The sequence below is a fragment of the Pelodiscus sinensis genome, chromosome 5 (genome assembly GCF_049634645.1).
Source record: "Pelodiscus sinensis isolate JC-2024 chromosome 5, ASM4963464v1, whole genome shotgun sequence".
Lineage (NCBI taxonomy): Eukaryota > Metazoa > Chordata > Testudines > Trionychidae > Pelodiscus > Pelodiscus sinensis.
This window is the reverse complement of record NC_134715.1, coordinates 4,182,028-4,198,339: the sequence shown is the minus strand read 5'-3', so window position 1 is coordinate 4,198,339 and position 16,312 is coordinate 4,182,028. Positions and strand designations below refer to the sequence as shown.

The window sequence follows — 16,312 nt, the reverse complement described above, 5'->3', positions numbered from 1 at the left end:
GGTGATGAGCTTTCATGGGTCAGACCCACTTCCTCAGATCAAATAGTGGAAGAAAATATATAACTACTTCAGATATATAACTATTAGGCATGTTCAAATGCATTTAATTAAGGAACCCTGCAACCGCTGAAAATTTCATGGGTTGCACACAGGGCAGCAGTCAGCTCCCCAGGAGCAGGTGTGCACAGGGAGCCGGCTCCCCATGCATACTGGCAGCCTGCCGGTAACCATGACGATTAACCGACGAGTCCAGGCTCATCGCTTAACCGTGTACACGGTTACACTTTCACACCCCTAATAAATATATCTGCAAAGAGGGTGAACACCTGGTTCCAGCCAAAACATAAAATAGTATTTTATCCTTGTATTTTCCCATTTGTAATAGACGCTATTTGAAGCAAGGCAGCAAATCGAATGCTTGCATGTACCTTTCATTCTGGACTCTGATCTTGAAGAGCTGCCTTGCTTTCTCCAACCAGTCACGCAATTTAGAATTTGGTGTCCTCTAGTGGTCACATGAAACTTCCTTTCACCTGCCCTCTGAGGCTGGCCCTGCAGATCTAGGCGTGTGCTCAGCTGCTCGCATTGTGAGTAGAGCAGTTACAGTCCTCGGTGCCACTCGTGGTGCATGCAGTGAAGATCGCGTACGTCTTTGCCTGGCCTTGCGAGGCCTGCTTTCCCCAGTGGCCCTTTTTCAGGGAACGTGGAACAGAGGATGCAACCACCTTCCAGGCAATCAGCTAGAGAAGAAGGCCGCAGTGACCCTAACAGGGAGGGCAGCAGGGAGTCCTGGGGCTGCAGCAAAAGAGCCATACGAGGGTCCTACTGACGGGGAAGGGAGCCGGCTGGGCCCCTACTGGAAGGCAGGCTATTGTGTATATTGGAGACCACAGCACGGCCCTGCTCACTCTCGTGACCGTGTTTTGGCCTTGCTGAGTCTTGCAGCAACCTGGGTTTTCAGACCCCTGCCTGGGTGAGCTGATGGTGCAGTTCCACCTTGTTCAACAGAGCCATGAGCCAGACTCTCCCCACAGGAAGAGCTGGGCAATCATGCCTCTGCATGGAGCCTGTCACAGGACTTAGACTCTACATTATTCTGTTTTTAAAAGTGCTCACTATACCTGCCGGCATGCCCTCTAAATTGCAGCCTTGCATTTCAGTCATAGGAATCTTTAAAGGCTTACATCTAGGCCGTAACTTCACACTTTATGCAACATATTCCTTAGCTGGACATGTGCAATACTAGTTCATGGGAGTTCAGTGGCCCTATAACGGGTGATCATCTCAGATGCAGCCTCTTTATTACATTGGCCTTCTGGGCCTGATTCTCCAGTGCCTTACACCTTGCACAACCATTTACACCTGGGCAAGCAGGGTCATTCAATGGCCTTTCTTAATTTACCAACTGATGCCAGGCTACACAAAGGGCCAAAGAATAAGAACAGGATCCCTGCATTTATAATACCCAACTGGAGCAGGGTGTATTTCTTGCACTGGAAAGAGGTCACAAAGGGAAGAACGATTTCAATCATTAGACAACTTAATACTTTAACTCATCTGCAAATAAGCGGTCATGCTTCGGGGCATAGGGCAGCTGCTAATTGATGGGGTTTAGGAAGAACTTCTATAGCAATTATGTTTTAATTATTTGCTACACATCATTTTGCACTTTCCAGGAAAGCATCTGTTCAGTTAGACACAAAACAACAGACTAGAGCGATCACATGTCTGATATGGCAAAGCAATTCCTATAACCAGTCACTAAAAAGGGAGCTCAAATTCCATAATATGAGGGGAAGTGAGAAATCTGCAAGTCCTGCAACCCACTAATACTTTTTTGTTCTCTACGCTGATGTCTGACAATACCACTTTAAGCACTGTTTTGATGAGCCTTTCCCTGAGCAGGTCCCATACAATCCAAAAGATGATTAACGCTCCACAGGCTTAGATACTCTGCTGAATCAGAGCGGAAAACAATAACAATAGCTTGTCTACATTAGTGCTCCCAGTGTTGTTAACAGCACTGGAGGTAAACTGCCACCAGCAAAAGAGACATTTTTGAAAACTAGACTCATAGAACACGAGAACTGGAAGGGACCTCAAGAGGTCATCCTCATGGCAGGACCAACCACCATCTAGATCAGTGGTGTGCAACCTTTCCCGGCGCGACCCCCAGGAAAATTTATTTGAGTTTAAAAAAAAAAAAAGTGTGGCCCCTTTAAATACCACTCTACTAACTTGCTGCTCCCCTTGCCCCGACCGCATGTATGCCGAGCTGGGGAAAAAATGGCAGCCGGCCCCTATGGGGGTTGCAACCCACAGGCTGCACTCCGCTGATCTCGATCATCCCTGATAGTAAGAATTTTAAATTTAAATTAATCAACTAATTGAATAGTTGATGCAATTTGTATCGACTATTTGATTAGTCAATAAGGGCACCTGCCAGTTCTTGCTACATTTCGAAGGTGGAAGTGTGTGGGGAGCATGGGGCCAGCGGAGGACTCAAGCATTCCCATTTTGGCCCCGCGCGCCCTGCTTTTGAAATGTACAAGCACCCCCACTCTTGTCCATTTCAAAAGTAGAGAGCACAGGGTCAGTGGGAGACTGCTTGAGTCCTGTACTTGCCCCCTGCTCCTGTGGCGCGTCTGTTTTTGAATGTCGCAACGTGCCCCTGCCATATTTCAAAGGCAGAAGTGCCACTGGTTCCCCCCTGCGTCCCTGCTCCCCACCACAGCGACGGTGCAGATAGAGGCAGTAAGTGGGGGGAAAGCGACTAGTTGAGTCACTAGTCGACCATCCATTAATATCGGATAGTTGACTAGTCGTTTCCATCCCTATCCGACCGGTGTCTGTCTAACCTGCTCTTAAATATCTCCAGTGATGGAGATTCCACAACCTCCCTGGGCAATTTATTCCAGTGTTTAACAACCCTGGCAGAGCTTTTCCTGATGTCCAACCTAAACCTCTCTTGCTGCAATTTAAGCCCATTGCTTCTTGTCCTATCAATAGAGGCCAAGGAGAACAATTTTTCCCCCTCCTCCTAGTAACACTGTTTCAGAGACTTGAAAGCTGCTATCATGTCTTCCCTTTTCCAAACTTAAAAGAGTCCAATTCTTCCAGTCTTCCCTCATAACTCATATTTTCATCATTTTTGTTGCTAAATAGTCCTAATGCAGGTGAAGACAAACCGCACATACATTGTGTATTTACCATGCAATCCCAGTTTAGCCGTGTAAGAGACTTCTTTTGAACACCCCTATAAATCAACACAATTCTATTGGTCTCATGTTGTACAGCATAGGTGAGGTTTACACTACAGACCTATTTCAGTATAACTATGCCACCCAGGGGTGTGAAAATCAATCGAATCGCCGTGTAGACAGCACTCTAACTCCCTGTGCAGACCATGCAATGATGGTGGGAGAGCTTTGCCAGTCAACGTGGCTATTGCTTCTTGGAGATGTCTTTTACATGCAGACCTACTCCTACAGTGGACACTCTCTTTTGTACTGCTTGTTTTCTTCTGTCTCTGTTTATTCCATGGATGTGAGAACAGACACAGAGGTTGATACAGCTACAAACAGCGAAAGATCAAAAAGAAATTGTGCCATGTATTTCAGCAATTTTAACCGAATCTGATATTCTTGAAAATAAGGATTTGTTTCACCTTGCGTGTATACATACTGGTCCAGTATTTCAGGTACATAATTGAATACAAAATCTTGATTAATGCAACAAGAAGGTTGCACAGTTAAAAAACTAAAAAAACAACTTAAATTCAAGGGAGATGGGAGGGGGCTCTGGTGGACACATGGAGAAGAAAGATGGTGGAAAGAATACAGTTGTCTCTGGATAGAGTTGCAGGGGTAGGCAGATACCAGCCCGTAGGCCAGATCTGATCTGCCAGGGTTAGTCGCCGCAGGCCCCTACACTTCCATATTTACCTGAGCCTGCAAGTACGGGGGAATTGCTGTTCCTGGCCATTGGAAGCTGTGATCCCTTGTACCTGCAGAGGCGCAAGTAAATATAGTGGCAGGAGCCCACCAGGGACTAACTATGGTGAACTGCCACCATTTTATTGCCTGCACCTGATGTAGGGGCAGATGGTGCGTGTGTGTGTGTGTGAAGAGACAAAAGACAGGACTATGCAGCACTTTAAAGACTAACAAGATGGTTGTTAATCTTTAAAGTGCTGCATAGTCCTGTCTTTTGTTTCAGCTAGACCAGACTAACACGGCTGCATCTTTATCACTCTTCTGTCTGAAGAGAGATTGTTAAGAGACTGGGGTCAATTGCGTAAGATCAGAATAAGAGTGAGTTTGTGGAGGATGTAGGGGGCTGGGCAGCCTGAGCATGGAGAGCGGTCTCTATGGGGACATTTTAGTGGAGAGATGTAGCATATTTGAACATAAGAAAGTTTTTCTTCATTCAACGCACAACCAGTGGAACTCCTTGCCAGAAGATGTGATAAAGACTAGGGCTACGCTGGCGGCTTCTTGCGCAAGGGTTCTTGTGCAAGAAGTCTTGCGCAAGAAAACATCCACACTGCCATGTGCGAGCTGTGCATTTGTGCAAGAACGCCCATGGCAGTGTGGATGCTCTTTTGCACAAGAATGCTCCGATGGCCATTTCAGCCATAGGGCTTTCTTGCGCAAGAAATCCCTGCTGAGCGTCCACACTGCCCTCTTGTGCAAGAGCTCCTGCGCCAGAGGGCTTATGCCTGTTAAAAAAGAGCGTCGCTCTTGCGCAAGAAGCCTGCTCTTCCCGCTGGCTGTGTCTACACTGGCATGAATTTCCGGAACTGCTTAAAACGCAATACTATTCCGTTTTCAGTTTTTCCGGAAAAGGAGCGTCTACATTGGCAGGCTGCTTTTCCGGAAAAGAGCCGCGATGGCCATTTTCGCGATGGGGGCTTTTTTCTGGAAAAGACCCCTGGGCTGTCTACACTGGCCCTGCTCCGGAATAAGGCCGTCTGCCCGAGCGTGGCGCAGGCGGGGCTGTGTGCGGAGGGGCGGGGCCTGTGAGGGGCGGGGCGCTGCGCGCGGGGCTGTGTGCGGAGGGGCGGGGCCTGTGAGGGGCGGGGCGCGGTGCGCGGGGCTGTGTGCGGAGGGGCGGGGCCTGTGAGGGGCGGGGCGCTGCGTGGCGCGCGCGGGGCTGTGTGCGGAGGGGCGGGGCCTGTGAGGGGCGGGGCGCTGCGTGGCGCAGGCGGGGACGCGCTGGCTCCGCCCCGGCCCGGCTGCCGCTTCGCCCTCCCGCTGCCGGCGCCCAGGCCTGGCCCCGCCGCCGAGCCCGCCGCGCGGTGAGAGCCTGCCGGGCGGGGGAGGGGGCTGTAGGGAGGGTGTGCGGGGGGGCGGTAGGGGGCGTCTGCAGGGGGGGGCTGGGTTGTGTGTCCAGGGGGGTCAGTGGGGTGGGTTGGGGGGGGTGTCCAGGGGGCTGGGGGTGTGCGTGCGGGGGGGTCGGGGGGCTGGGGGTGTGCGTGCGGGGGGGGGGTCGGGGGGCTGGGGGTGTGCGTGCGGGGGGGGTCGGGGGGGCTGGGGGCGTGCGTGCGGGGGGGGGTCGGGGGGCTGGGGGCGTGCGTGCGGGGGGGGTCGGGGGGCTGGGGGCGTGCGTGCGGGGGGGGGGTCGGGGGGCTGGGGGCGTGCGTGCGGGGGGGGGTCGGGGGGCTGGGGGCGTGCGTGCGGGGGGGGGGTCGGGGGGCTGGGGGCGTGCGTGCGGGGGGGGTCGGGGGGGCTGGGGGCGTGCGTGCGGGGGGGTCGGGGGGCTGGGGGTGTGCGTGCGGGGGGGTCGGGGGGGCTGGGGGTGTGCGTGCGGGGGGGTCAGTGGGGTGGGCTGGGGGTGTGCGTGCGGGGGGGGTCGGGGGGCTGGGGGTGTGTGTGCAGGGGGGTCGGGGGGGCTGGGGGTGTGCGTGCAGGGGGGGTCAGTGGGGTGGGCTGGGGGTGTGCGTGCGGAGGGGGTCGGGGGGGCTGGGGGTGTGCGTGCGGAGGGGGTCGGGGGGGGCTGGGGGTGTGCGTGCGGGGGGGTCGGGGGGGCTGGGGGTGTGTGTGCGGGGGGGTGGGCTGGGGGTGTGCGTGCGGGGGGGGGCCGGGGGGGCTGGGGGTGTGTGTGCAGGAGGGGTCAGTGGGGTGGGCTGGGGGTGTGTGTGCAGGGGGTGGGCTGGGGGTGTGCGTGCGGGGGGGTCGGGGGGGCTGGGGGTGTGTGTGCAGGGGGGGTCGGGGCTGGGTTGTGTGTGCAGGGGGGGTCAGTGGGGTGGGCTGGGGGTGTGTGTGCAGGGGGGTTGGGTGGGGTGGGTTGGGGTGTGCAGGGGAGGCCCATGGGGTGGGTTGAGGAGTTTGCTCTGAGAGCTGTGTTTCCATTCCCAGACCTGACATGCTGGACACCATCCCACCAGGTGGGTGGGGGTGTGGGATGGAGATCCTGGAGAGTGTACGAAGGGGTGTGTTGGGGAAGGGACTTGTGGTTAGATTGTGAGAGAGGCTTGGGGAGTGTGAATGTTGGGATTGGCGTGTGGGGTGATTTCTGGTGGGTTGAGAGGATCGTGGAGGGGTGAGCTAAGGAAGAAGGATGAATGGGTGCTGGTGGATGGAAGGATATGTGTGAATGGAGATATAGGGAGGGATGTGATTGTATAAAACACTGTTTAGTTCTCATATTGGACATGTGGGGCCATTTATTTTCCATATAAAATCTCACAGCAACTGTGGTACTCTTTGTTTCCCAGTATTCTCTCCCTCTATAACCCAACGCCAGTACCCTTAAATCCCACACCATCGTTGGTAGCAGAAATCTTACCAAGTGTTTTACTGTCCTTACAGATGTGTTCATTTCCTTTACAGTCATCGGTCATCTCTGAGGTGTTTCATTGTCAACCAAACAAACCACTATTCCCTTCGTTCTCCCTCGCCTTCGATTTCTTGCTGCAGTGAAGCCCTTTTGAACTCTTACCAGCATCCAGAAGTGGCTTAAACAGATACAGTTGACTTCCCAGTATATCTGAACTAACCAAATACCAGAATATTTGTGTGCTGTCCCGTTTGAGTAAGTGCCACAGCTTCATACCACTAATCTCACATACCATTTTTCCTACCGTTTCCTCCTATTAGGAGTTCAGTCTAATTTGTAGTACATATGTTCGCATCGCAAGGGACAGCATAATTGTCTCTGTCTTGACGTTAAAGTGGATTCTTGCGGGAATTTTTAAAACCGTGGTGGTGTGTGAGATTGTGAGCTTAATTTCAGGTATGTAGGACAGCAAAAATTCTGTAACTGGAGCTGACTGACACCCATTACGTTAGTAGACACAGAGCCTAAATTGCCATCCGTCCTGAAAGTGAGCTAGAATGGGTTAAGGCAAATGAGCTGAGTCTGGACTGTAGTTTTTGTGCAAAGGTACCATTGTTAGTGCATAGCACTGAGGCTAGCAAAGGTGGGAGCACTGGGATAGACGAGCTGCGGGTGTTTTTATCAGGCTGGCTGTACCTCTAGTAGGTCTAGTCTAGATCAGTGGTTTACAAACTTCTTTTCAGATGACCCAGTTGAAGAAAGTTGATGCCTGTGACCCAGCGGATTTGGGGATGAGGGGTTTAGCGTGGGGCGGGCACTCAGGATTGGGGCCGAGTGTTGGGGTGAGGGCCATGAGGTGGGGCTGGAACAGGGATGGGGAGGCTGGGGCTAGAATTGAGGGACTTGGGGTGCAATTTGGGTTGCAGGAGATTGGGAGTTTGAGGTGGAAACGTATCCAAGGCAGAGCATTCGTGAGAATTGCTGAGTGCAGATATTGCTCTGTATAAATAATAGTAAGTGCTCTATGATTGTGTCACTGACAACTTTCAGGATTGCAAAAGCCAGCAACGCTTCTCTCAAAAAAGCATCGGTACTGCTTAATTATTAGCCACGAGGAAGGATAGGGTTTTGTCCCCGGATGGATAGGGAAGAGATCAGGGCCCAGTTTCTGCTCTGCTTCAGTTTCAGTGTGTCCCTGAACAAGTCACTTAATCGATCTTGTGTTTCAATTTCCCATCTATAAAACAGGGTCATAAAATACTATCCCACAAGAGAATTGAGGGGAAATTCCATTAATCGTTGTTGAGGTTCGTCAGCACTATTGCCACGAGTGCCCTGACTGTATTTACATGGAACAGGGTAAGCACAGGTATTTGGTAGTGGCAAGTCATCTCCTGTTTTTGATCTGACGGGATTAGAGGGTATTTCAGTTTCCATGTTCACTCAGTCCTTAGTTTCTCTGATAAGGCTGCTGACAAGGGAATTTACTGCCACTAATTACAATGGTGGATTATTTCTAGTGCTGGGAATCAGCAATTTAACTTGTTTCACCTAGCCCACTGAATAGTTATTTAGTAAATGTTACTTCAAGTCACTACTAATCTGGGTTTGGACTGGTAAATAACTGTTAAAAAGAAAAAACCTTTATATTATCGATTTATTACCAGTGCCCGTTTCTCTTTCTCCACATACGTCCTGAGAGTAAGAAGAGTCCCATCTCTTCTGAAAGCGGTTTAGCAGACAAACTCATTCCTTCCAATGTGGCTAGGGTATGGCATTCACAACAAAAAGCTCACATTGTCACTGCGAACATTTAGCTTTATATTAAAAAACAAACAGCTTCACTAGCCAAACAACACAGCAAAATATGCACATCTTTGGGCTGCTTGCAGAAAGTAATTTTAGTCTGATTGTTCAGTAAGCTTATTTGTGCACGCAAATGAGGACAGGGTTTAGTTACAGGAAAATATTTCTGGGTTTGCTTGAAAGCCAGTTTAAGAAGAACAGTAAGGGTATGTCTACACAGCACCCTAAACTCGAAATAAGATAAGCAATTTGTGCTACACAAATTGTGTATCTTATTTTGAATCTATTTCAAAATAGCTTATCCCTCATGCAGTGAGGTTTACCAAGATGGCAAAATAGCACACTCGTTATTGCGAAAAATATTTTGAAATAACGGACACTTGTGTAGACACAAGGTAGATATTTTGGGTTACCTCCGGTATCCCAAAATAGCCGTGCAGTGTAGACGTATCCTAAGAGTTTTATCTGCTGCTGAATATCAAGAGCTTACTAGCAGAATTTTTTTTTTTTTTGCATGGCTCTACAAAAAGACACTGGGGGGAAACCTGGAAATTACATATACACAGAAGAAACAATGTCCAAGCAGGTTGTGTATGGTATACGATAATTCCTCATTTAACACATGCATGCTTAATACGTTTTTGCGATAGCACGGTTTTTTTTTAGGGAACGTTTTTTCAGTTACACTACCGTCTCCGGAATAACACGATTTCCCCAGCTGGCCCATTGCTGGTGGCTGCGCAGGGCTTCCCCCGCCTCCCTGCAAAGCGGCGGCGGGTTTGCCGCTTGCCACGCTGTTCCCCGCAGGCTCCCCCGTGCCGGATGCTTTGCCTCCTCTCCTCCGCCCTTGCTTGCAGGCCGCTGGCTGGGTTTCCCCAGCCGGCCTGTCACTGGCAGCTGTGTGTGGCTTTCCCCGCCTCCTATGCAAAGCGGCGGAGGGTTTGCCGCTCACCGCGCCATTCCCTGGCGACCCCCCCCCTCGCCGGACGCAGTGCGGGTCCCAGTGGTCCCGTCACAGGGGCATACTCCCAACCCAATACCCCTCCCCTCTCCTCCCCTTCCTTTCCCCAGAGCCCCTGCTGTAACCCAGTTCCCTTTCTCCCCCAACCCTATGTCCCAGTCCCAACAGACACCACCGCTTGAAACGCGACCCCCACCTTTTCCATTATTTTCAATGGGAAAATGGACCCCGCATAAGACGTTTTCACTTAACACAATCATTTTCTGAAACCGATCTATAGTGTTAAATGAGGAATTACTGTACATAAATTTGACTGAATATGATTTTTGTCTTTTGATAATTTCCATGGCCAATGTTTATTTTTAAGCATTTTTTTCTATTATTAATTTAAACTTTCACACTTGTTCAAAGTGATGGGGGTTTTACTGATTTAAATTTTCATCGGTGTAGAAAATCATGGAAGGGAGGGTCAGACTATAAATACTTGAGTAATTGATGTTGAGATTAAAAAAATTAAAGCTTTGTCACTGGTAAACAGTCAGAATCGCGTGTCAAATATACGAAGTAAATATCCTTAAATCAAACTCTAGTAAATTACCAAGCAAGCAGGCAAAATAAGAAAATGCTATCTATACATTTTGATTATTATAGATGGAAATGGGGTTTTTTTTGGTTGTTGTTATAGATGGAAATGGCTGACCAATTTGTGTGTATGCATGCTTAAATAGATGCTCACCAACTCTTATAGGTAAAAATCTAATCTTTCCAAGCCTAGATATATGCGGAGAAGGTTCTCCTGTCTAATTCAACCATACTTCCTTATTATTCATGCAAAACGGGGAATGTATTGATAATAGTACGTTCTCAGGTGAATGGTGTCAGGGAGGTGAGTCGGTCACCAGCAGCAGCATACCACTACAGTGTAAGCAGCTTGGCCTTCTATAAAGGAGGAGAATGTGGAAATATATGACATCTTGTCCTTAAAGGCGGATATCTCTTTGCTCATGTGTAAAGTTACATGATATGGTCCTTGTATACATAAACTGGAAGCACAGTAATACTTTAATTGATAAAGTGTTGTAGCTCATTTTCCACTATAAATGTGTTTTCCATCTGAATTTACCCCTGCAATTTCTTAATTTTCTGTAAAAATTCATTCTGCCTAAAACGTGAAGTGAGTTATAGTTGGCTGTGGGAGACATTTTTTTTAGGAAATTGACCAGGATATTATTTTCTGGGATACTAGATTTTATTTGGCTTATGTCAGGGGAGAAAAGTCTTTTAGTTTGAAAAGGAATAATTTTTTTGAAAGACAAATCTCAGAAAAGGCTTGGCTAGAGAAACTCCTTATTTGCTTTATTTTTGGATAACTAATTTACTGAATCAGAAGTGAGGGAAACATCTTAAATGTAACTGACTACTAAACGGAAAGACTAGATAAAATTGCATTGTTATGTTAGAAAAATACATGAATCAAGAAATGTCTGGATATTGCTCTCAAATGTGGGGAAAATAAAAGTTCTGTTTATCTTTAAAGCATAGTGTGATGCTCATGTATTCTCAGCTGTTTTCTTGTGGGTTTGGAGTAGTTGGTTTTTCGAACAATCTTTTTCTTTTTTAACAAGAGATCTAAGACAGAGTACTGGCTTTGTTTGATTTACTTTCGTTAGGTGTCATTTGTTTGAGTTGAACAAATAAATTTAATTTTAGAACCTACCAACCTTGACAGACGTTTCTTTAAAATGAAGCTTTTTCTGCAGCATTTGAATTCTCATTGTGATAACTGTTAAAACCTCTTGGCCTCTCCCTTAAATCTGTTGATAGAAAAGGCTTGTATTCTTTCTGTTGGACTGCTTATGATAGTAACATTGTGCACTCTTAATTGCAGTGCACTTTAATCACTTCCAGAGTTTAGGACATTTGAATTGAATGTCATCTGATGATGATAGAAATTGCCATTTTGGATCACACCAATCAGCGGCCCAGCTAATTAAGTATTCTATCTCTGATAGGCATCCCTACCAGCTCTATGATGATTCCCTGCCCAGAGAGGAAGTTTCTTTTTAACTGTGTCACTTAGTAGTGCTCTGAATCCAATGTATTGGTCTATCTAATATAATTACATGCTTTTATTCATTAAAATGTCTGATTCTTTTTTAATTCTACCAAGTTTTTAGCCTTTATTCTGTAGTCAAATGTGGTGTTTTTAAAAAAAGCTCTGTCAATAAACTTGAGTTTATAGAAAGGCATTCAATTTTCTGTAATTTCTATTCCTTTCATTACACATTCCAATATTTTGGGGTTTTTCCCCCTACTTCTGTGCATTGGCTTTCATTAAGTGATGCCAGTATCTATTTCCCAGCATCTTAAGTGAGGGGGGTTCAGATGATTCCTTCCAGTTATTCTTTCTAATCCTTCAAATCCACAGAACCTTATTAATAACAAAAAAAAGTAACTCTATTAATATCGAGTGACATTTTATGTGCACAAAGCCAGGAAATTCAAAGTTATGGGTCTCACATCTGGCATAACTTAGTGCAACGTGTCCAAGTTAACATGCAATTCTCCATTATGAAGATGTCAGTTTCAGCTCCACAGTTTAGAGCTGAGTTTTGCACTTAAAGCAGGGGTCCTGTCCGTTTATTATAAGAGGCCAGACTTAAAACAGCACTGAGATCCTTAACTTTTGGTGTCTTGGTTCCTGTGTGTTTCAACTTTTAGATGTGTAATGCTGCATCAGTTGTTAGATTAAAAAAAAAAAAAAGCTGGAAGGAACCATTATCTTGTTTGGCCTTCAAATCAGTTGTTTTTTGTATTTCATCTATACCTAATTGGTTTCTGATGTCACTAAGAAAATAATAGTAAATATTTATAAACTTGCTTTCTTTGTAAATATGCTCTGTTAATTTTGTCATTTCTTTTTCCTAGCACAAACAAGTTATATGCATCATGGCAACTGATTCGATGGAGATTGACGATGGTTTATACAGGTAAGAATGCCATACCTGATGTGCAGGGCTCGCCGAGCCGCGGCGAACCCCGCTCGCCAGCCGCGCTGTCCGGCATTCTGCGCATGCGCAGATCGCCCAAACCCGGCTCTCCCGGGATGTAATCTACTCGCCACGGGCGAATAGATTACATAGATTATCGAGCCCTGTTGAAATGCCACTGTAATGTATATCCTTGATAGTACTGCACATAGATGCATGTTGCTGTAGTATTAATAACAGGATTTGAAAAATATATTTGCTACCTATTCGCCAGAATTAAAATGTATTGCTGTGTCCCTTGCTTTTTAAAGTACAATACGCACAAATAACACAGTGACTCCACTTGTTATTTAATACTGTTGTTCAAAACCTGTACCGGTTGAACCTCTGTGGTCCGGGTGTCTCTGGTCCGGAAACATTCATGGTTCGGAAGAACCACAGATGTTGTGGGTCTAGAGAGTCCCAGCAGCAGAAGTTGCCGACTGCTTGGAGCAGAGCCAGATGGTGGGACCAGCAAGGCATCAGAGCCCATGGGGCACCAGAGCCCGAATCCAGTGGGGGGGGGGGGGAGGGCGGAGCTTGTGGGGCAACCCTGAGGTTGGCAGGGCCACCAGGAGCTCTGGAAGGGCTGCCGTGCTGTCAGTGGAGCAGCTGGGAGCGCCGGTGGTGCGGCAGGACTGCCACGAGGTTGGTGAGGCCACCAGGAGCTCTGGCAAAGCTGCTGCAGTTTGCAGGGCCGGGAGGCTGGGAAGAGAAGCCATGGTGGCTGGGGAGAGAAGCCCATTGGATAGCCTGCTCCTCCAACCCCCAAAGACCTCCCTTGATCCGGAAAACTCCCTTGTCCGGGACCAGTCAGGTCCCAGGGGAGCTGGATCAAGAAGGTCCAACCCGTAATTTAATGTTAGGCTAGCTGAATGGCAGGCTATTTTACTGAAACTTACTTACCGTATAATATATTTGTCCAGCTGGAATTCATATGCAAACTTGACACCATCAGACTGGGTCTGAATAGGGACTGGGAATGGCTCACTTGCTTCAAAAAAAAAAAAAAAAAAAAGAGAAAAAACTCCGTAGAACTTTAAAGACTAACATGATGGTTTAATAGTCGATGAGCTTTCGTGGGCCAGAGCCAGAAGTGGGTCTGGCCTAGGAAAGCTCATTACCTATTAAACCATCTTGTTAGTCTTTAAAGTGCTACATAGTCTGATCTTGCTAAAACAAAAGGAAAAGCTAACACGGCTACCTCTCTACTCACTACAAAAAGTAACAATTCCCCTTTTTCCGTGTTCTCACCTTCGTATCAACTGTACGGAGTGGGCCACATCCACCCTGATTGAATTGGCCTTGTTAGCACTGAACCCCTGCATAGGAATGTAACACGCCCGTCTCTCTCTGTGTGTATTTATTTCTGTCAAACTGAAGCTTCCTTTTTGCCCACCAATGCTTATGCCCAAATCAAATTGTTAGTCTTTAAGGTGCCACAGTACTCCTCTTTGTTTTTACTCCCCTTATGTGTTGCCTATTTTCTCTTCCTTCCTGAAATCAAATCACATTCATTGTTTCTCTCCTAAAATACATTACAGTTTATATTTTCTTCAGTTATTTTCTATTATTTCTTGTTCTCCTGTTTCCCTCCACCTCTCATTTTTCTTCTTGCCTTTCCCACATTGTACTCTGGGTCCTCCAAAACATAATTTCTGTCTCTTTCTTTTTCTTTCCCCTCTAAATCTGCCTGTGTTACATTTCTCTTTTCTAGCTTACCCACTCAGTCTCTGTGCTGAACCCTGCTCGGGGGCTGCTGACTAGTTCTGCATCTGCTAAACTTGAAACTCCCTGCCTATGCCCACGCAAGCTGCTTCAGCTCATGGAGTTGTTTCCGTCTTCCAGCAGAAATATGCTCCCTTGTAACAGGCTAGGCATTAAATACACCCGAAATCCTTCGAGAACCTATGATCCTCTCATCCAAAACTATCTGAGACTTCTTAGGAGGATGATGGGCTCCTTGAATTTTACTGTCCCCAGAAGCCTCAGCTAGGTCACTTTTTTTCTTTCTTGAAGATGAGATTTCTGTAATTACCGAGAGAGAGACGGAACAAGATATGTAAAGGTGGTGCAGCTCCATCACATAGTGTAGAAATTAAAGTCTTTTGCTTCATGTTTGTAAATCATGACAAACGTATTTTAAGTAAACAGTTGGTCAATTTTAATACCTTGTTTTTATACCTTTTATGATTTTATTTTTCAATATTTGATGGAAGTTCTGAGTCAGATTTTGTCCACAGGTGGCAGAATTGGACCCTAAGATTTCTATTTGCAATTTGTAACTTGTAAGTGACTTGTACAGTGTAACAATCCCATGACCTGACTGTACTGGAACATGATAGCCCAAAAGATGGTGAAGTAGGGAGAGAAATTCCTTAGTTGGGAAGATATAGGTTCTTAGTTAATAATGCCCCGTGTGCCAGACTTGATACTTTAAACATACTGAATTCTGTTACCTTGTAGCAGCATGGTATTTTTGCACATTGCGTTCACTTATACATTTGCCTTTCTTGGGATCCATCTCTTCTTCCCTCCTGCCCCAGGACTCTTCCCTCACTTCACCCCAACACAACAAATCTTTGCGTAGACTAGTTTCTGTAGTACTGATATTTTTAGAAACAACAAACAAATCTAACTTCTATCTCTAGTCATAATCTACAAAATAATTCTCTACACTTGATACAGTAGATGAAATTCAAAATGGTTTAAATGATTGGCTATACTGATATGAAACTAGATGGCTGGAAACCTTAGAGAGTTGAAGATTTTAAAAGTGCCTCACTTGGAGCTGCTCATCACATAAGCTGCTTTGAACTCTGATTTGATGAACAAAATTCCCAGTTCTTGTGCCTGCAAGACATGTAGTTCCAAGTTTACTCTGATGTATTCTGAAGAGAGAATTACATCACAATGAATACAGAACCCACAGTGCCAATTTTTAGGGTAGAACAGCAGGGTTTTCTTTGTAGCTCTCAGATTTTTATATCAATTATGCTGAGTTTGCAACTAAAAGATGTTTTCTAGCTTGTACCCAACAAATTTTTCTTGGCCTCAAACTCAGGAGAGCTTTTTTATAATTCCTGCTGCATTACTAATAATTTGTCTTGTGGAGTTTCTGTGCCTTTAAACTACTGTGCTATCCCCCCTGTTTGTAGACTGTTCTTTGTTATACCTGTGTACATCTTCAAGTGGCTAATGAGGTGGTATAGGTTTTATTGATGGCATATTTGGGTCTGCAGAGCTGTTATCATTGGTGGCAGTGTGAGAGATGGAAAGAAAAGTGCTTGGCTATCAGAATCCAGGCTGACTTTGCAAGTGAAAATACCTGCAACATCTTGAAATAAAGTGTCCTTATTGTCAAGGGAATTCTATTTCGAGGGTGTTGTTTTGTTGCTTATTTTTTGTTTCTTGCTTGTAGTCGGCAGAGGTATGTTCTTGGAGACACAGCAATGCAGAAGATGGCCCAGTCCCATGTGTTCCTGAGTGGTATGGGTGGGCTTGGCGTGGAGATTGGTAAGTTCAGGCCGCAGTTATTTTAAAAAAAGAATATGTCTGTGGTGGGTAAAAATACATTTTGTGTCCAATGTATGCACCTAGAGAAGAACCACAATATGGAATACAGATGTTTTTTGTAGATGATGTAAAGCATTCTGAAATGCATTTGTACTGCTATTTACGCTGTTCAATTGATGCAGAAATTACTGGATGAAATTCTTTGGCACATCTTATGCCG

The 16,312-nt window shown here is 46.5% G+C and overlaps 1 protein-coding gene across 5 annotated transcripts in view; it reads left to right on the top strand.

Annotated features, from left to right (window-relative positions):
- The first annotated feature begins 5,140 nt into the window (after positions 1-5,140).
- Positions 5,141-16,312, top strand: part of UBA6 (ubiquitin like modifier activating enzyme 6) — a 48,953-nt gene continuing 37,781 nt past the window's right edge. The window contains exons 1-5 of one of the 5 annotated variants that reach the window (XM_075929267.1): positions 5,141-5,299; positions 6,834-7,035; positions 8,029-8,139; positions 12,476-12,537; positions 15,998-16,092. In XM_075929267.1, the coding sequence (XP_075785382.1) occupies positions 12,497-12,537; positions 15,998-16,092 (136 nt within the window). In that variant the 5' untranslated portion in view covers positions 5,141-5,299; positions 6,834-7,035; positions 8,029-8,139; positions 12,476-12,496. Of the gene's footprint in view, positions 5,300-6,359; positions 6,389-6,812; positions 7,036-8,028; positions 8,140-12,475; positions 12,538-15,997; positions 16,093-16,312 lie in introns of all 5 variants that reach the window. The other 4 variants (XM_075929266.1, XM_075929264.1, XM_075929265.1 and 1 more) reach the window with 4 other exon arrangements.